Source organism: Neltuma alba, unplaced genomic scaffold (genome assembly GCF_004799145.2).
Source record: "Neltuma alba isolate B1F8T4 unplaced genomic scaffold, ASM479914v2 tig00010134_pilon, whole genome shotgun sequence".
NCBI classification, from domain to species: Eukaryota; Viridiplantae; Streptophyta; class Magnoliopsida; order Fabales; family Fabaceae; genus Neltuma; species Neltuma alba.
This window is the reverse complement of record NW_021635082.1, coordinates 298,754-313,231: the sequence shown is the minus strand read 5'-3', so window position 1 is coordinate 313,231 and position 14,478 is coordinate 298,754. Positions and strand designations below refer to the sequence as shown.

The 14,478-nt window shown below is 34.1% G+C and overlaps 1 protein-coding gene across 1 annotated transcript; it reads right to left on the bottom strand.

Moving 5' to 3' along the window:
- Window positions 1-10,602: 10,602 nt before the first annotated feature.
- On the bottom strand, window positions 10,603-13,827 carry LOC114754374 (disease resistance protein SUMM2-like). Its single transcript, XM_028943141.1, has 2 exons — window positions 10,771-13,827; window positions 10,603-10,638 (listed from the first exon to the last, which is right to left on the bottom strand). The coding sequence occupies exons 1-2, from the start codon at window positions 13,825-13,827 to the stop codon at window positions 10,603-10,605; spliced, it is 3,093 nt and encodes a 1,030-aa protein (XP_028798974.1).
- Between the last annotated feature and the right edge of the window lie 651 nt (window positions 13,828-14,478).

Below are 14,478 nucleotides of genomic sequence, written 5' to 3'. Positions count from 1 at the left end.
AACCATACCTGCTTCCTTGTTTTCCCCGCCGTCAACACATTCAAATGAAGAGCTTGAATGCGGATGAGACTTATCACAAACTTCAACATAATCTAAATTATTGGAGTTCACTAGTTAGTAGTCTCAACATTTTAGATATATCTCTTAGATTAATGAAGTGATGTTAGAATGGAAATTAAAAATAATAATTGAATAAAGTAAAGATCAGACGTGCAATGAGTAGAATTACTAGAGCATAGACTAGAATCTTCTATAAGGTCGATGGTACTTCTTATAGCAACATCTGTCTTTACTTGATAAGGTAGTCTCGATATATGGTTTTGGCAAGTTTGACACTACAATGATTGAATGAAGTGTCAATATAAGAAGACAGCAAGGAAACTTACCATCAGAATGCTTGGGAATATTAGATGAAGGAGTTTGGTTAAGGCTTGTTGACGTTTGTTCACTCGAAACGGTTGTTTCTGGGGGCACACGTGGGTCACCTATGAAAAAATGATTATTATATCAAATCATAGGAAGAAATTAATTAAAGATTTCATTTAATTAAAGAAAACAGCAAGTACCATCAGTAGAGTTTTCAAGCTTTTTCTCTGGTAAAGAACTGCTAACTTTCTTGCCATTTCGGGGACGTCGGGATGTTATCAAGCTGTCTGTAAACCCATAAAATAAATAACTAGTATTTTTCTAATACAAAACTAACAAATCAATATTTTACCTTCCTCTTCCTCTTCAAATATTTTAGCACTTGCGTGAGTGTTATCTCTTATAGGAAGAACAGTGAGGTTGGGACTTGCATGAACTGGCACCTTCTATTGGAAACCAGTGGTCATATAAAACAAAGATGATAAATTAGTGTAGCTGTTTTCTTTGCACCCAGACCAACACCACAATATATAAAAGGAAAATGGCAATTAGGTCCCACTCAAGGGAATTAAATACAAAAAGGTCCCTTGAAATCATGAAATTATTTTAAAGTCCCAAAAATTTTTTTGCATTAAATTTTATTTATTTACTTACCAAATTACCCTTCTTTTTTTTTTTTTAAGTTTGTATTGACAACTGAAAGAGCAGTGGCTGACAACTTAAGGTGTAAGGATTGACAACTATCCCGGCTGATTTGACAACTTATGGTGTGATATGCTGAGAAAATGTGTTGTCAAATCAGCCGCGATAGTTGTCAACCACTACTCTTTCAGTTGTCAATACAAATTAAAAAAAGAAGAAGGGTAATTTGGTAATTAAACAAATAAAATTTATTGCAAAAAAGTCCCTTGGGACTTTAGAATAATTTCGTGATTTCAAGGGACCTTTTTGTATTTAATCCCCTTCAGTGGCACCTAATTGCAATTCTCCCATATATAAAACTAAGCTTTAAAGAGATTGGCTAACAAATAAGTTTTAAAAAATTTTGTTTTTTGCAACTTTGGTCTAGGACCTTCTTCAATAGTATTCTTTGTTGCTTCATATATAGCAGAAGATAAAAAAAAAAGTTTCAAACGTTGAATTCATTAACACTAGGATTCCTTTCTTCTTCATTATTCAGCATAACAAAAATAATGATGATGATTATATGTTCTTTTGGCACATTTAAGATATCATGCTCATCAACATCAATATTGTTTCTGCATAGCCAGCACTACAGATAAAGCTTTGCTTATTAGTTCAAGTCAAATTCAATAATAAATTTGGAACACACACACACATACACACCATATTTATGTGTATTAAGAGTTTCTTGTTGGTATTTTAAAGGATAATAGTCATATCAAATTCTTTATATCTATTGTGTCAAGTTCTCCAATCACCAATAACTATGTATCTTATTTTTAAAATATTAACGTTTAGTTATAAATCCACATGAAACAATAAAAGACACATGGTCATGTATGATTGGAGAACTTGACATACTTGATCTGAGTTTTTTTTCCCATTTTATCCCCTTCAAATTATATGTTAAAGTTCATATGACAAATTTAAAGCAAAGAAAGAAAATTATTGTGTGATAGACATAAATAAAGAATAAAAATTTATAAATAGAAAATTAATGTTAGTTTTAGTGATACCTTTCTTAAATCAATTCTAATCATTCTGCATGAAAAAGAATTAATGAATTGGCTAAAATATTTAGTGGTAATTGTAATATTTAAATTTTGAATATGGGTTAAATAAGATAGTTGACCTAAAAGTTGAAAAATATAGTGGGCTGAGGGGCAAAAGATTAAATAAGAGAAAATATAGAACAAAATTATGATTATAAAAAAGGCCCAAAATTTTAGTGGAGTCTCAAGAAGTAGAGAAGAGATTTTGAAAGCATAATTGAGGTTTAGGGACATTATTTAAAATTTAAATGTCTCAAAAATAAATTATTGGTCAAAAAGTCTATTTTGTATGAGAATTCAAGGAAATAAAAAAGTAATTATTAAAATTATTCTATTTTGAGAATTTAGAAATATTATGAAGAGGTTTATATTTTCCAGAAATGACTTATAATTTTAAAACTAATTTATGGGATATAAGGGCCTATTTTTCTGAAAATTGAATTTAAAATAGTTGGAGGCTAATGTTCAGCCTGAAAATTTTACAAAACTTATTTTAGGTGTTAGAGAAGCTAATTAAAAAAAAAATCTTCATAATGTGTCCCGGACTACTTTTTTGGAATTTATTAGGAAAGTTTAGTGCCGATAGTGATGGCACAATGGCAATTTCACTATTTCAAGTCTAAAAAGAAAATTGGGCCAATGCATAGCCCAATTTGAAAGGTATTGGATGTGGTGCACTAAGTCCAAAAAAGAAGAGCATCACAGAGAGAGAGAGAGAGAGAGAGAGAGAGAGAGAGAGAGCTGAGAGGAGGTGAAGAAGTGATCGAAGAAGAAGGAAAGTTCTTCCCTCACATGCAACCGAACATTTAGACCAAGGTAAGGACCTTAAACCTTATTTCATCAATATTTTTTTCCAGTGGTCGTGTGCTTTGCAAGTAGATGAGAGGTCTAAATCTGGTTTCTAGACAGAAAAGTGAGCGACAGGTGCATTAAGCTATGGAAATCATATTTAGATGATGGATTAAAGCTTGTGGAGTACTACTATTATTTGACTTCTCTTATGGGAGCTGAAATCTGGAATTCAGAAGCTGAATTTTTCCCACTAATTTAATGTTTAATTATGTATTAAATTTACATTTAATTCGGAACTAAAACATAGTGAACACCTAAAGGCTTCGAGGTGAAATATGGATGAAGTGAAGTGGTTAAACCAGGTTTTATTCTCTTCCCTTGCTCTGTCAAAGTAATTGGAATAGAGAGAATTTGGTTTGGTTGAATATAAAGTCTAAAACCCTCAATGTATTTAAAAGAGGAGTTTATGAATCTGGAAAATTTTAAAATGTAAAGGGAAGGCTGTCCAAAACTTTAAAAGCGGATGAATTGCGCAGGTAAAGGGTCTGGTGGCTCCTACATAGTGATTAGATGGGCAATAGGAATATCAAAGCATTACCCTTGTGAACTTTAGTTCTTATCCCCTGTTTGGACTCAAAGTTGTGACTCAAAGAGGTTTACAAACTACACCAAAGGCATGTCTAAAAGCCCTGCTTTGGATAGCATATTTTTTGTAAGAGGAAGTTAAGTTTTGGTTAAATTAATGAGCTTAGCAGAGACCTTGGTGTAGTATCAAGTCTCTAGCATAAGTTTGGGAATATTAGACACAAAATTAAATTTGTAAAGTCGCCCTGTTCAGCCTGCATGCTTGAGGCAGATAAAAATGAACATTGATTAATTTAAAGGCTCCAATAGTTTTAAAGGTAGTATAGTTTTTTTTTTTGGGAGGGGGGTAGGGGGAGCTAAGAATTAGTTGGAGCATAAAGCTTTTTCAAGAGCTAAAGTTAAAGCTATGAACCATTATTTTTGGAGCTATATTGCATTAGTTATGAATTTTTTAAATATTTTAGAACATCTTATCCCAATAATAGCAAAGCATTAGTGATAGAACCTAGAGTGTTTTGGGGAAATTTTTTTTAATTGTTGGCCTTTCTGGGATTCTAAGGAATCACAAGTGGTTCTTAAATGGCTAAACATCTTTAATTAGTGAACCTAAATAAGGTTTAACCGTAACTTTATTCATTTCCTTTGTAAAAAAAATTGTTATTTACTATTTTTTTTATTTCAGATTTCCAACCCACTCCTTAACAAAATTAAAATAAATTCTTAAAGGTTTGCTACCTCATAAAATTAGAATCAAATGATGTAACAAAAAATCAATAAACTGATGATGATGTCTCTTTGGTGTTTTTAAAAATAGCATGCTTATCACAATGGAATTTTATATTGTTTCTTCAATGCCCTGTCCAAAACTATTAAGTTTTTTTTTTCTTTTTTTCCAGTTCATGTCAAATTCATTAAGCAGTTGGAATACACCACACTAGTGTGTACCCGCGCGTGGGTGTATTTTCAGCATTTTAAATATGATATTCAAACTCTGTTTTTCTCACAAACAAGGATAGAACTTTCCGGCCATTGCGACAAAATTAAAATAATCAAGCATACATATAATGATGAGGGGGACCATTGGAGAAGCAGTAAAATGATGCCATTAGCAATCAAAATCATACCTCCGCGGGGGATTGTTGTGTTGTTTCTCCCATATTTAAAGATTGTTCAGTGTTGAGATGAGAAGAAAGGTTCTTCTCTGCTTTTTCTTCAACTTGAGAACATGTTGTTTCAGGACATGCTTGGAGCTGGGTAGTTGAAATTTCTGAAAGTAGGATTTTTAATGTTATAATAAAACTCTATAATAATTTTCAATTTTATAGAGAATAAATACTTCTCTGAATGCATACCATAAAAGGAAAACTTGGGACAACGATCTACTCTCGTATTATCGCCTCCTTTCAAAGTTTGAAAATCAATTCCATAGCAGAGACTAGCAAGGTTGGGAAGATCTATAAGCTCCAATTGACTTAGTTGTGGAAGCACATCCTTCATGACTATCTCTTTCATCTCTCCTTGTCTTACCAGTACATGCTCAAGTTCATTGGCTCCAAATATCTCCAAAGATCTTAGTTTTGGAAGGATACCAGAAATAGGGATAGAGAACAGGTGCCTCAGTTTGTCACAATCACTGACAGAGACTTGTTCTAAGTTGGGAAAGCATGGTTCACGGCACAAATGATGATGATCATCATTTTTTTCATAATCTTCTTCAACAATGTTAACTAATTCTTCACATTTTGATATACTGAGCTTCTTCGACATTGGTAGGCTTCTCACCAAACATGCAGGGCATCTGAAAGCATGTGCTGGGAATAAATATTCCAATGCGTTGCAGTGTAAAACTTCTAACCGTTTCAACTTTGGAAAGATGGAATAATTGTAGTTCATGCGAGTTCCAATATCTGCCTCATCTTCTACAATGCACTTCAGCTGATCACAGCATATAATTGTCAAATCTTCCAACAAAATTGTAGAGGCAAGGGATAGAGTTGACAATGATATTAAGTTCCAACATTCGAATAGCCATACTTTTCTAACATTCTTCAATGATTGCGCCAACAAGATTTGAGATGCATGGAAAGGAGGAACTCTGCCCGTAGATGAATTTAATTCCTACAAACACAAATCTTTAAAAAGTTATATCTATCACCAACAGAATAAATCACTCTTATTTTAAAATAAACAATATGCAAGATTGGAATATATAATAATACATAATAAATCAAAGATATTGTTAACATAACAACAGTTAGTAAAATAAATCATTCTTATTCCAAAACAAACAATCAGTGAAGATTCATTGAAAAAAACAATCAGGAAAATTTGAGCGTGTACATTTTTTATGTAGTCATATCATATGCAACAAATAATATCAGAGCAAATAAAAACCTAATTCAACTCTTTATAAATGAGGTGCCTTACGCCCCATTCCATTTGATAATTTGGTAATGAAAAATTACGTAAAATGTTTATAATGGAAAAAAATCTTTTCTATTTCAAATGACTATCGCCTTTGTGTGTGTTATTCTGTCTGACATATGGATAAAGATCGGAATCTGTAAAAGATTTGCAATTTGACCCAAATGTTTTATTTAATATTAACTTGGTCCATACAATTTCATTAAATAAATAATTAAATTATCCACATACCTAAGTATACGAGTGGTTAAAAAAAGAACACAGCACATTAATTGAAACTGTATTGATGTTAATAAGGAACTCAAAGCTTGATATATATTTTATCTGACATTTTGAAATCATTAAGACCAAATTAATGCTAATTAAAACACCAAACGGATTGAAACTTTGAGTAATAAAAGTTTCATTTTCCCAAATATATATATGGAGCTAAATGACGTAATTTTATGTGTTAATTTGCATAATCCATTCATAACCTTTTTTTTATCCCAAGTCTTTATTAGTAACCATATATTAACATCACCCTATTAGGCAACTATTAACTCAATATTTGTTAATAAACAATTAATCTAAAAGCTGAATTGAGCGGGAAAAAAAAGCTCAACATATAAAGACAGTCATAAATAATTTCATTTTGATCGAATAATACTTCATTTGTAATTAACATTATCAAAACAGAACAAATCATATGTACAAAAGTTAAAGAGAGTGTACCTCTGTAGTTGTCAGATTCACCATGTCAGAATCATCGAAAGATTTAATGCTACAATTGCACAGCTCAACATTATGAAGAGATGACAGATCCATCTTATAATTCTTGGCGCAAATGCTTTTGATCTTCGGCGCATCTGTGATGGAGAGGGTCTCCAAAGCAGGGAGCTCGAAATGCAGCCCTTCGTTTTGCTGATCTTGCTGGTAGTTCCCAACAACATATTTCAATTCAGGAACTTCTGTGATAGTCAAAGACTTCAGTTTTTGAAGACCACCAGACATTGATGATTGAAATACAAATTCCAACTCCCAGCAATACTGAATTTCCAGATTCTCTAGTGTTGGAAAAATGGAACAATAATTCTTATTATCAACTTGAGCATCTCCCTCATGTGTTGTGATGCACTTCAGTTTAGGACATCCCACGATTTCCAAAGACTTCAGTTTTTGAAGACCACCAGATATTGATGATTGAAATACAAATTCCAACTCCCAGCAATACTGAATTTCCAGATTCTCTAGTGTTGGAAAAATGGAACAATAATTCTTATTATCAACTTGAGCATCTCCCTCATGTGTTGTGATGCACTTCAGTTTAGGACATCCCACGATTTCCAAAGACTTCAGTTTTTGAAGACCACCAGATATTGATGATTGAAATACAAATTCCAACTCCCAGCAATACTGAATTTCCAGATTCTCTAGTGTTGGGAAAATGGAACAATAATTCTTATTATCAACTTGAGCATCTCCCTCATGTGTTGTGATGCACTTCAGTTTAGGACATCCCCCGATTTTCAAAGACTTCAATTTTTGAAGACCACCAGATATTGCTGATTGAAATGAAAATTCCAACTCCTCGCAATTCCAAATTTCCAGATTCTCTAGTGTTGGGAAAATGGAACAATAATTCTTATTATCAACTTGAGCATCTCCCTCATGTGTTGTGATGCACTTCAGTTTAGGACATCCCCTGATTTCCAAAGACTTCAATTTTTGAAGACCACCAGATATTGCTGATTGAAATAAAAATTCCAACTCCTCGCAATCCTGAATATATAGATCCTCTAGTGTTGGGAAAATGGAACAATAATTCTTATTATCAACTTGAGCATCTCCCTCATGTGTTGTGATGCACTTCAGTTTATGACATTCCCAGATTTCCAAACTTTCCAACGAAATTGTTGAGGCCGCAATGGATAAAGTTGACAGTGATAATATGTTCCCACATCCCCATAGTTTTATTTTCCTTACATTCTTCAATGATTGCACCAAAAGGCTTTGAGCTGCGTGGCAAAGAAAAACTCCACATGTGGATGGATCTAATTCCTATGAACACAAATCTGGAGAAAGTTATATTTATCGCCAAGAAAATAAATCAATCTTATTCCAAACAAACAATATATAAAATTTAAATATACATTACTACATATAAATAAAAATATTTCAGACAAAACATCAATCGCTAAAATAAATCACTCTTATTCCAAAAGCAAACAATCAATAAAATTTAAAGACGCAATAATTTTTATGCTGTAATATACAACAAATAATATCACAGCGTAACAATGAATCAAAATAATAATATCGTTTCATTTCTTTTCCAAATATACTGTTATACAAAACTAGACGACCGCTTGATTTGTTCTATTACCGCATTCTATATATTCTGCACTCTCTTGACAAAATTTTGAGTAAAATGCTTCAAACACAATAAAACTGTTTAATTTAAAATGTATATTGTCAGTGTGGTATTCAAATTCAACTGTCCAAACAAACATTGGAATCCGTAAAATATTTGCAATAAATCATTCTTATTCCAATACAAACAATGCGTAAATTTTGAATATAGTACATATCAAATCAAAATATTTTTAACATGAAAAATAAAGTCAAATAATTAAACAGTTAAAAAAATCCCTCCTCTCGTGAGAGCGAATTCTCTCCTCCGGTGAGAGCACAAACCGCCCCTTGGTGAGCGGCTTCCATCGGCGTCGTCTCCCCGGCGGCGGCCGGGGGAGAGTGAGTCTAGTGTGTGTGCGTTGGTGTGTGCGTGAGTTAGAGATTTTGCAAGATCTGAAGATGAGGGCAAGTTCTGAAGTTTTGCTGGTTAGGGATTTGAAGGTGGGAGATCAGTGGGCAGCACGATTAAGAGCCTCAACAAGAATGTCGAAGAGGAAAACGGAATGGCCGAGCGCACAATGGAAATCAATGGGAATAGCACCAGAGATGGTGAAATCTGAAAGCTATTTTGCTCAGAGGAGAATGGGTGAAGGAGAGTTCTATGTGTTGCGAGCAAATCAGTTGTTTCTTCAAAATAGATCTATGAGCGATGGATAGATGATTCTCAAATTAAAGCTAATCTTGCACTGTCACCTTGATATAAGTCTATTCCGTGGGATTCTTTTGCCTTGGCCTTGCGAGGTAACAAGATCTGGTACTCTTTCTTCAAATAGCCTCTTTGTAAAGTCCTTTTGTTCGTATGGTTTGATTGCTGGTTATGAAGTATGTGTTGCACTGGTTGGTCTGATTTATGCTTCTCGGTGGTTTTGGAATATGAGGAAAACCTTGGTTTCTGTTTAAAATGATTGTTGCTGCTGGTTTAAACCATTGGTTTTATCTGAGATAGTGCTTGCCATAGTTTTTTCAAAGGTGATAGGGGGGCTTTAGTTTGTTTTCCTTTCAAGACAAGGATATGTTGGAGGAAGATGCCGTTAACTTGGGATTTATTGGCAGTTCATTTGTTTACTTTACTGCAATCTTTACTGAAGGGAAGGTCCAGAAGTTTAGTTTCTTTGTGGCAATCAAAAGGGCCTCACTAAAAATTAAGGATGATTTAAGATGGATGCCGCCTGGATGTCTTTGGTCTGTTTTTTATTTTAAGAATTTAGTGGTAGTAGTTGCTGGGATTGATGGTTCTGGTTTAAGAGGGAGGTTTGCTTCTGCTGTGGCTTTGAAGATTGGTCACTGGTTGACTGGAAATCTAGAGGAAAAAAGCTTCTGGTTCTCTCTGTTGATTTTGATCAGCTTGGCTGTGATTGGTGGAGCTTCTTCCATGAGAGCCTTTTCCCTATGGAATTTGTCGCTCTCTATTGCAACTTAGCTTCTTTGGATGAGCTAAGGAGTTTTGTAATGGGTTTGTGGCCTCTATGGTTGGGTTTTATGCCCCCAATCCCAGTAATTTCTTCTTTTGTTTGTTCGTTGCTCCTCTAGATGGATTGTTAACTGGTGCTCTTCTTGGCTTGCCTGGTTTTGTGATTGTTTTGGTGTGCAGCTTCAAGTACATTAAGGGAGTGTGTTCTTGGATGGATTTTTCATCATCTCCCCTTCTCTCTCACGGTTTGTTCTCAGCTGCTGCTATAGGAGTGAACCAGATCTATTTGTTCTCAGCTACTGCTACAGGAGTGAACCAGTTCAGTGTTGTCTTTGGATGTTTTTCGCATTCTTGTTTATGCTTTTTCATAGTTTTTTGGGTTTCTGTTGTTTTCTTTGCCTTTAAACTTTGAGTCGTTCTATTTTGTTTTTATGATTTTATACTTCTTCTGGCCAAAAAAAAAAAGTCTAATACTTAAACATAAAAGTAAATTACTTCAAAATGTTAAATAAATTGAATGCGGTGTTATAATTATTAATATTAGCATGAGAAGTAGTAGTTAACGAAGATCACAGTCCATTTAGGTGGAACTTCATTGATCCATAGATGTCAGTAAGGTACTCGAACCTTGAAAGATGTTTCATTTGACATTTTGAAATCGTTAAGATCAAATTAATGGTAACTAAAACATCAAATTAATTGAAACTTTGAGAACTAAAATTTTCAAATTTTTTTTTTCAAATGAATATGGTGCCAAATAACGTTTTCATGCGCTATTTTAAATAATTGATTCATAATGTTGCTAGTTATCCTGATAGTTTTAGAAGTTGTTATAATAAATTTCAGAGGTTAATTCGAACACATGTAATTTTATTTTACGTCTTGTTATTTTGTTCAAGGTCGTTTTTGGTAACAAATGCTAATATCAACCTAAAAAATTAGTACTTCACTTTTGAATAGTATATCACAACACGGATCACAATAGATATTTACTACCACAATAGTAAACCATCTATTTAAGAGAGATATTTGAACAAAAATAGTGAGGCAAGTGTAGCATACCAGTGGGATTGTGTGGTCATGCTGTCTTTGTTCAGAAACAGTAATTTTGGTGTCTTCACTGGCGGGCCTCGATTTATTGAGAGAACAACATGCTTGAACCCAGGAGAAAGCACGTCTGGCAGGACTTTGATTCATGTTGTTGGAACAATTATGTCTTGAATGTGGAGATGATGGCTTCTGCATTGATGAACTCACGAGTTGGTGATGTTCTTTGCACATTCCAATGAAACTTGGTACCCCAGAAAGTTCCAGCTCTTCCAGTGAGGGGAGCATAGCATCTTCGCCCTCTTCAAACTTATCAAATATGTATTCCAGCTGCTCACATTCATATATACTCAACATTTCCAAAGATGAAAGACCTCCAGCGAATAGGATTGGCAATATTATTCTTAATTTGCTGCAAAATTCAATTTGAAGTTTTTTCAATGTTGGGAATAATGAGTCATGGTAACTTTTTTGGTTACTACCACTGTCTTCACTCACTATAATGCATTTCAATGCACTACAGTTCCTAATTGTTAATTTTTCCAACTTCATCAGACTTCGTGCAGTGGAGAGTTGGAAAACTGACGCCAACATTGGACAATCTTCCAGTTTCATGGACTTAAGATGACATAAGTTGTAGTTGCCATTAGATAATATGCTCTTCAGTCTAAGACACTCATTCAACTTCATAATCTCTAATTGCTCCAAAAACCCAGATGGTGGAGGATCCCGACATAAATCTTCAACACCTACTTTAGAGAGATGTAGTTCAACCAGATTACGGAAAGCAGCCACATCAGAATAATCATGATCTTTAGAATCTATGAGGCACTCCATGGTAGGACACGAACTCAAATGAAGAACAATCAAATCATTCATCAATTCTCGATCAGCTGTTGCAACAATATCAAGGATAAGATTTTTCCATATTCTTTGCGCATCCTCTCCTTCCAAGATAAGAAGTTCAGCTCCTCTGGCAAGTTGCTTAAATGTTGCCTCTGAGACTAAATGACTTAATTGATCATCCATTTGAAGGCATCTCGACACGAAGTCATACTTCTCAAGATAAACTGAAAGGTCCCAAGAAGATATACAATATCTGTGTAATGTAAGAGGATATCCATTTTGAGAAATTGCATCTTTTTCTTCATTGTCACACCTATTATTAACAAATTTTAACTCTTCTAGCTGTGAGCATCTCTCCATCACTTCAAAAGGATTATTCTTTTCAATTTCACATCTCTCTACCTCCAATGATCTCAACTTGTTTAGTTTCAAAAATTCACTTGGTAATTCATTGATTGAACAATCATCAAACCAAATAGTCCCAAGACTCAACAAGTTTCCGAAGATAGAGATGTCACCTAAATCCAAATTCTTGAGAACGAGTGTTCGAATGTCCTTCAATGATTGGAGTGAATTCATCCACAATAGAGCTGGAGTTCTTTCGTAATAATAAGTTCTAAATAAAACCAAAACTTTGAGCCTCATCATCTCTTTAAAGAATGCACCCGAGACCTTGAACTCCTTTGAACCATCTAAAAATATTAATAGAACCTCCAATTTACTTCCGTCAAAGTTAGTCGTAAAGTCATCATTCTTCCAAAGCAAATATCTCAAGCTCTCTTTCATAGGCATTTTCAAATCTATGAGAGATTGAATATCTCTATCTCCTATCCACAAAGCCACTTCACGAATTGAATCATGCATCTCTACACATTCATCCCCTCCATGCAACAATAAAGAGAAATCCATGAGTTCCATTATAGCTTCATACACTTTGCTTCTTGCTAAATGGTATCTATCATTTTCCTCAAAAGAACCCAACCCGATACCAATTTTGGTTAAAACTTGTATAGGAACTTGGTAATCTTCTGGGAACAAAGAAGATATAAGAAAAAGCTCTTTGGACTTTTGATTTTTCAAGTTATCGTAGCTTAACTTCAAGCATTTATAAGCCCCTTCCAAATGCTGATCAACAGCACGATCTTCCAAGGTTTTCAAAGCATCCTTCCAAATTGTTGCTGGTTTGTTTTTTAATGCTCTAGCTATTGCTACAATTACAACTGGTATGCCTCCACAATGCTCCACAATTTTTTCTGGCATACCTTTCAAACCACGAGGGGAATTATTTAATTTGGCATGTGCTTCAAAAAGTTTCAATGCCTCTTTCTTGTTTAACATCTGTAGTTCAATCATTCGGCATTCCATTTCCATACAAACATTTGAACTACGTGTGGTTATCAATAAAGTACAGCCCTTGTGGTCAGATGGAATCCCCAAGTTTTCTCTCAAATCAAACTTTTCCCATACATCATCTAGTATTATAAGTAACTTTTTGCCTATTTCAGTGATTCTGGAACATATTGTATTTGAGAGTTCTTCTTCCTTCTCTTTCTCTAAATTCAAATCTAAACCTTTTGCAAGTTCGCCACGAGTCTTTTTGAAATCAGGAGGCTTGGAGACAACGAGAAAGATGAATTTGTCAATCAAGTTAGATTCTTTTAGCTTATGAGCCACTTCTTTTGCCATTGAAGTTTTGCCCGCTCCCCCTATCCCTTGCAATCCAATCATATTGCAATTATTATCTTGTAATGCCTTCAACAGATCTTGGAACATTGACTCTCTGCTGTTAAAACGAAGAAAATCTTGTAAAGGAAGGTGTTTTATGTCCGGTATATTTGCTCGACCAGCTATTATATTGGACTCACATCTTCCTAGTAGAGCTTCAATATGCTGAGTCTCCTTTGCTAACTCCTTGCCTCTTCGGTACTGCCACCAGCAATTAGGACAACGGCCACCAAGAAATCTCTTCTTTATTTTACTGTCTATATGGATGATATCATCTGCTTCATCTACCCATTGCTGCGCTTCAGACTTAAAACTGAAGACTCCTTTGCCTTTCTGAAACTCTCTCTTCACATCCTGATACTTTGCTGCTAGTATTTTCTTTTTTTGATCAAAATTTTCAACATAATTGTTGAAACAACAGAAATATTGAGCTTCATTTTTTACCAGATTCACCAAACTTTGGACTTCGTTATTTGCTATGCCAAAGAGGCAGCCCTCCATCTAACATGGATACAAACTAATTATAATCAGTCTGTGACTATCATATTACTGGGGTTTCAGTTGTCAAATCAGTGTATCCCTAATAATTAAATCATAAAGATGCTGTCCAGTGACTTAAGATCTTTAAAAATGAAAATTAAAAGTACTGAACAGTTGTAAATTAATTTGCAATACAATGTAATACTATTTTGTTTTATTTTCCAAGCCGTGCGTCTGGTCGCTATCATGGCTATTAAAATGGTTATTCATCCATCAAATCAATACCAAACGTTCTTTTTAATTTCAAGATATATGTTTATCAGCAAAGTAATTCAATCTCCAGCGTTTAACAAATAACAAAGCCTTTATGAACCTTGCTTGTTAAGGCAGATTGATCCTATTTGAGTTAGCTGTTGTATTTTACAGTAAACACTAAATTAGCCATTCGCATATAGTTCCAAAACCATCGATCTCAGCCTTGTCCTCCATATGGCTTCTAATGGAAACTTCTGCTATTGGAGATTTTTAAAGAATCATTCGGTGATGGGAATTTTGAAAATCAATTATCTTATTTTTCGTCTTCGATTTGCCAATGAATCTTTCGTCAGCAGATTTTTCCTTCAGTCAAAAATCTTGATCAAGTCCAATAGGCTTTATGTCCTTTTGTGACCT

Bases quoted from the DNA above. Each gene is read 5' to 3' on its own strand.
- LOC114754374 (XM_028943141.1), bottom strand. From the start codon at position 13,827: ATGGAGGGCTGCCTCTTTGGCATAGCAAATAACGAAGTCCAAAGTTTG. The intron at 10,639-10,770 runs GTATGCTACACT...CTAATTTTTTAG, and splicing joins ATGACCACACAATCCCACTG to GTTGATATTAGCATTTGTTA.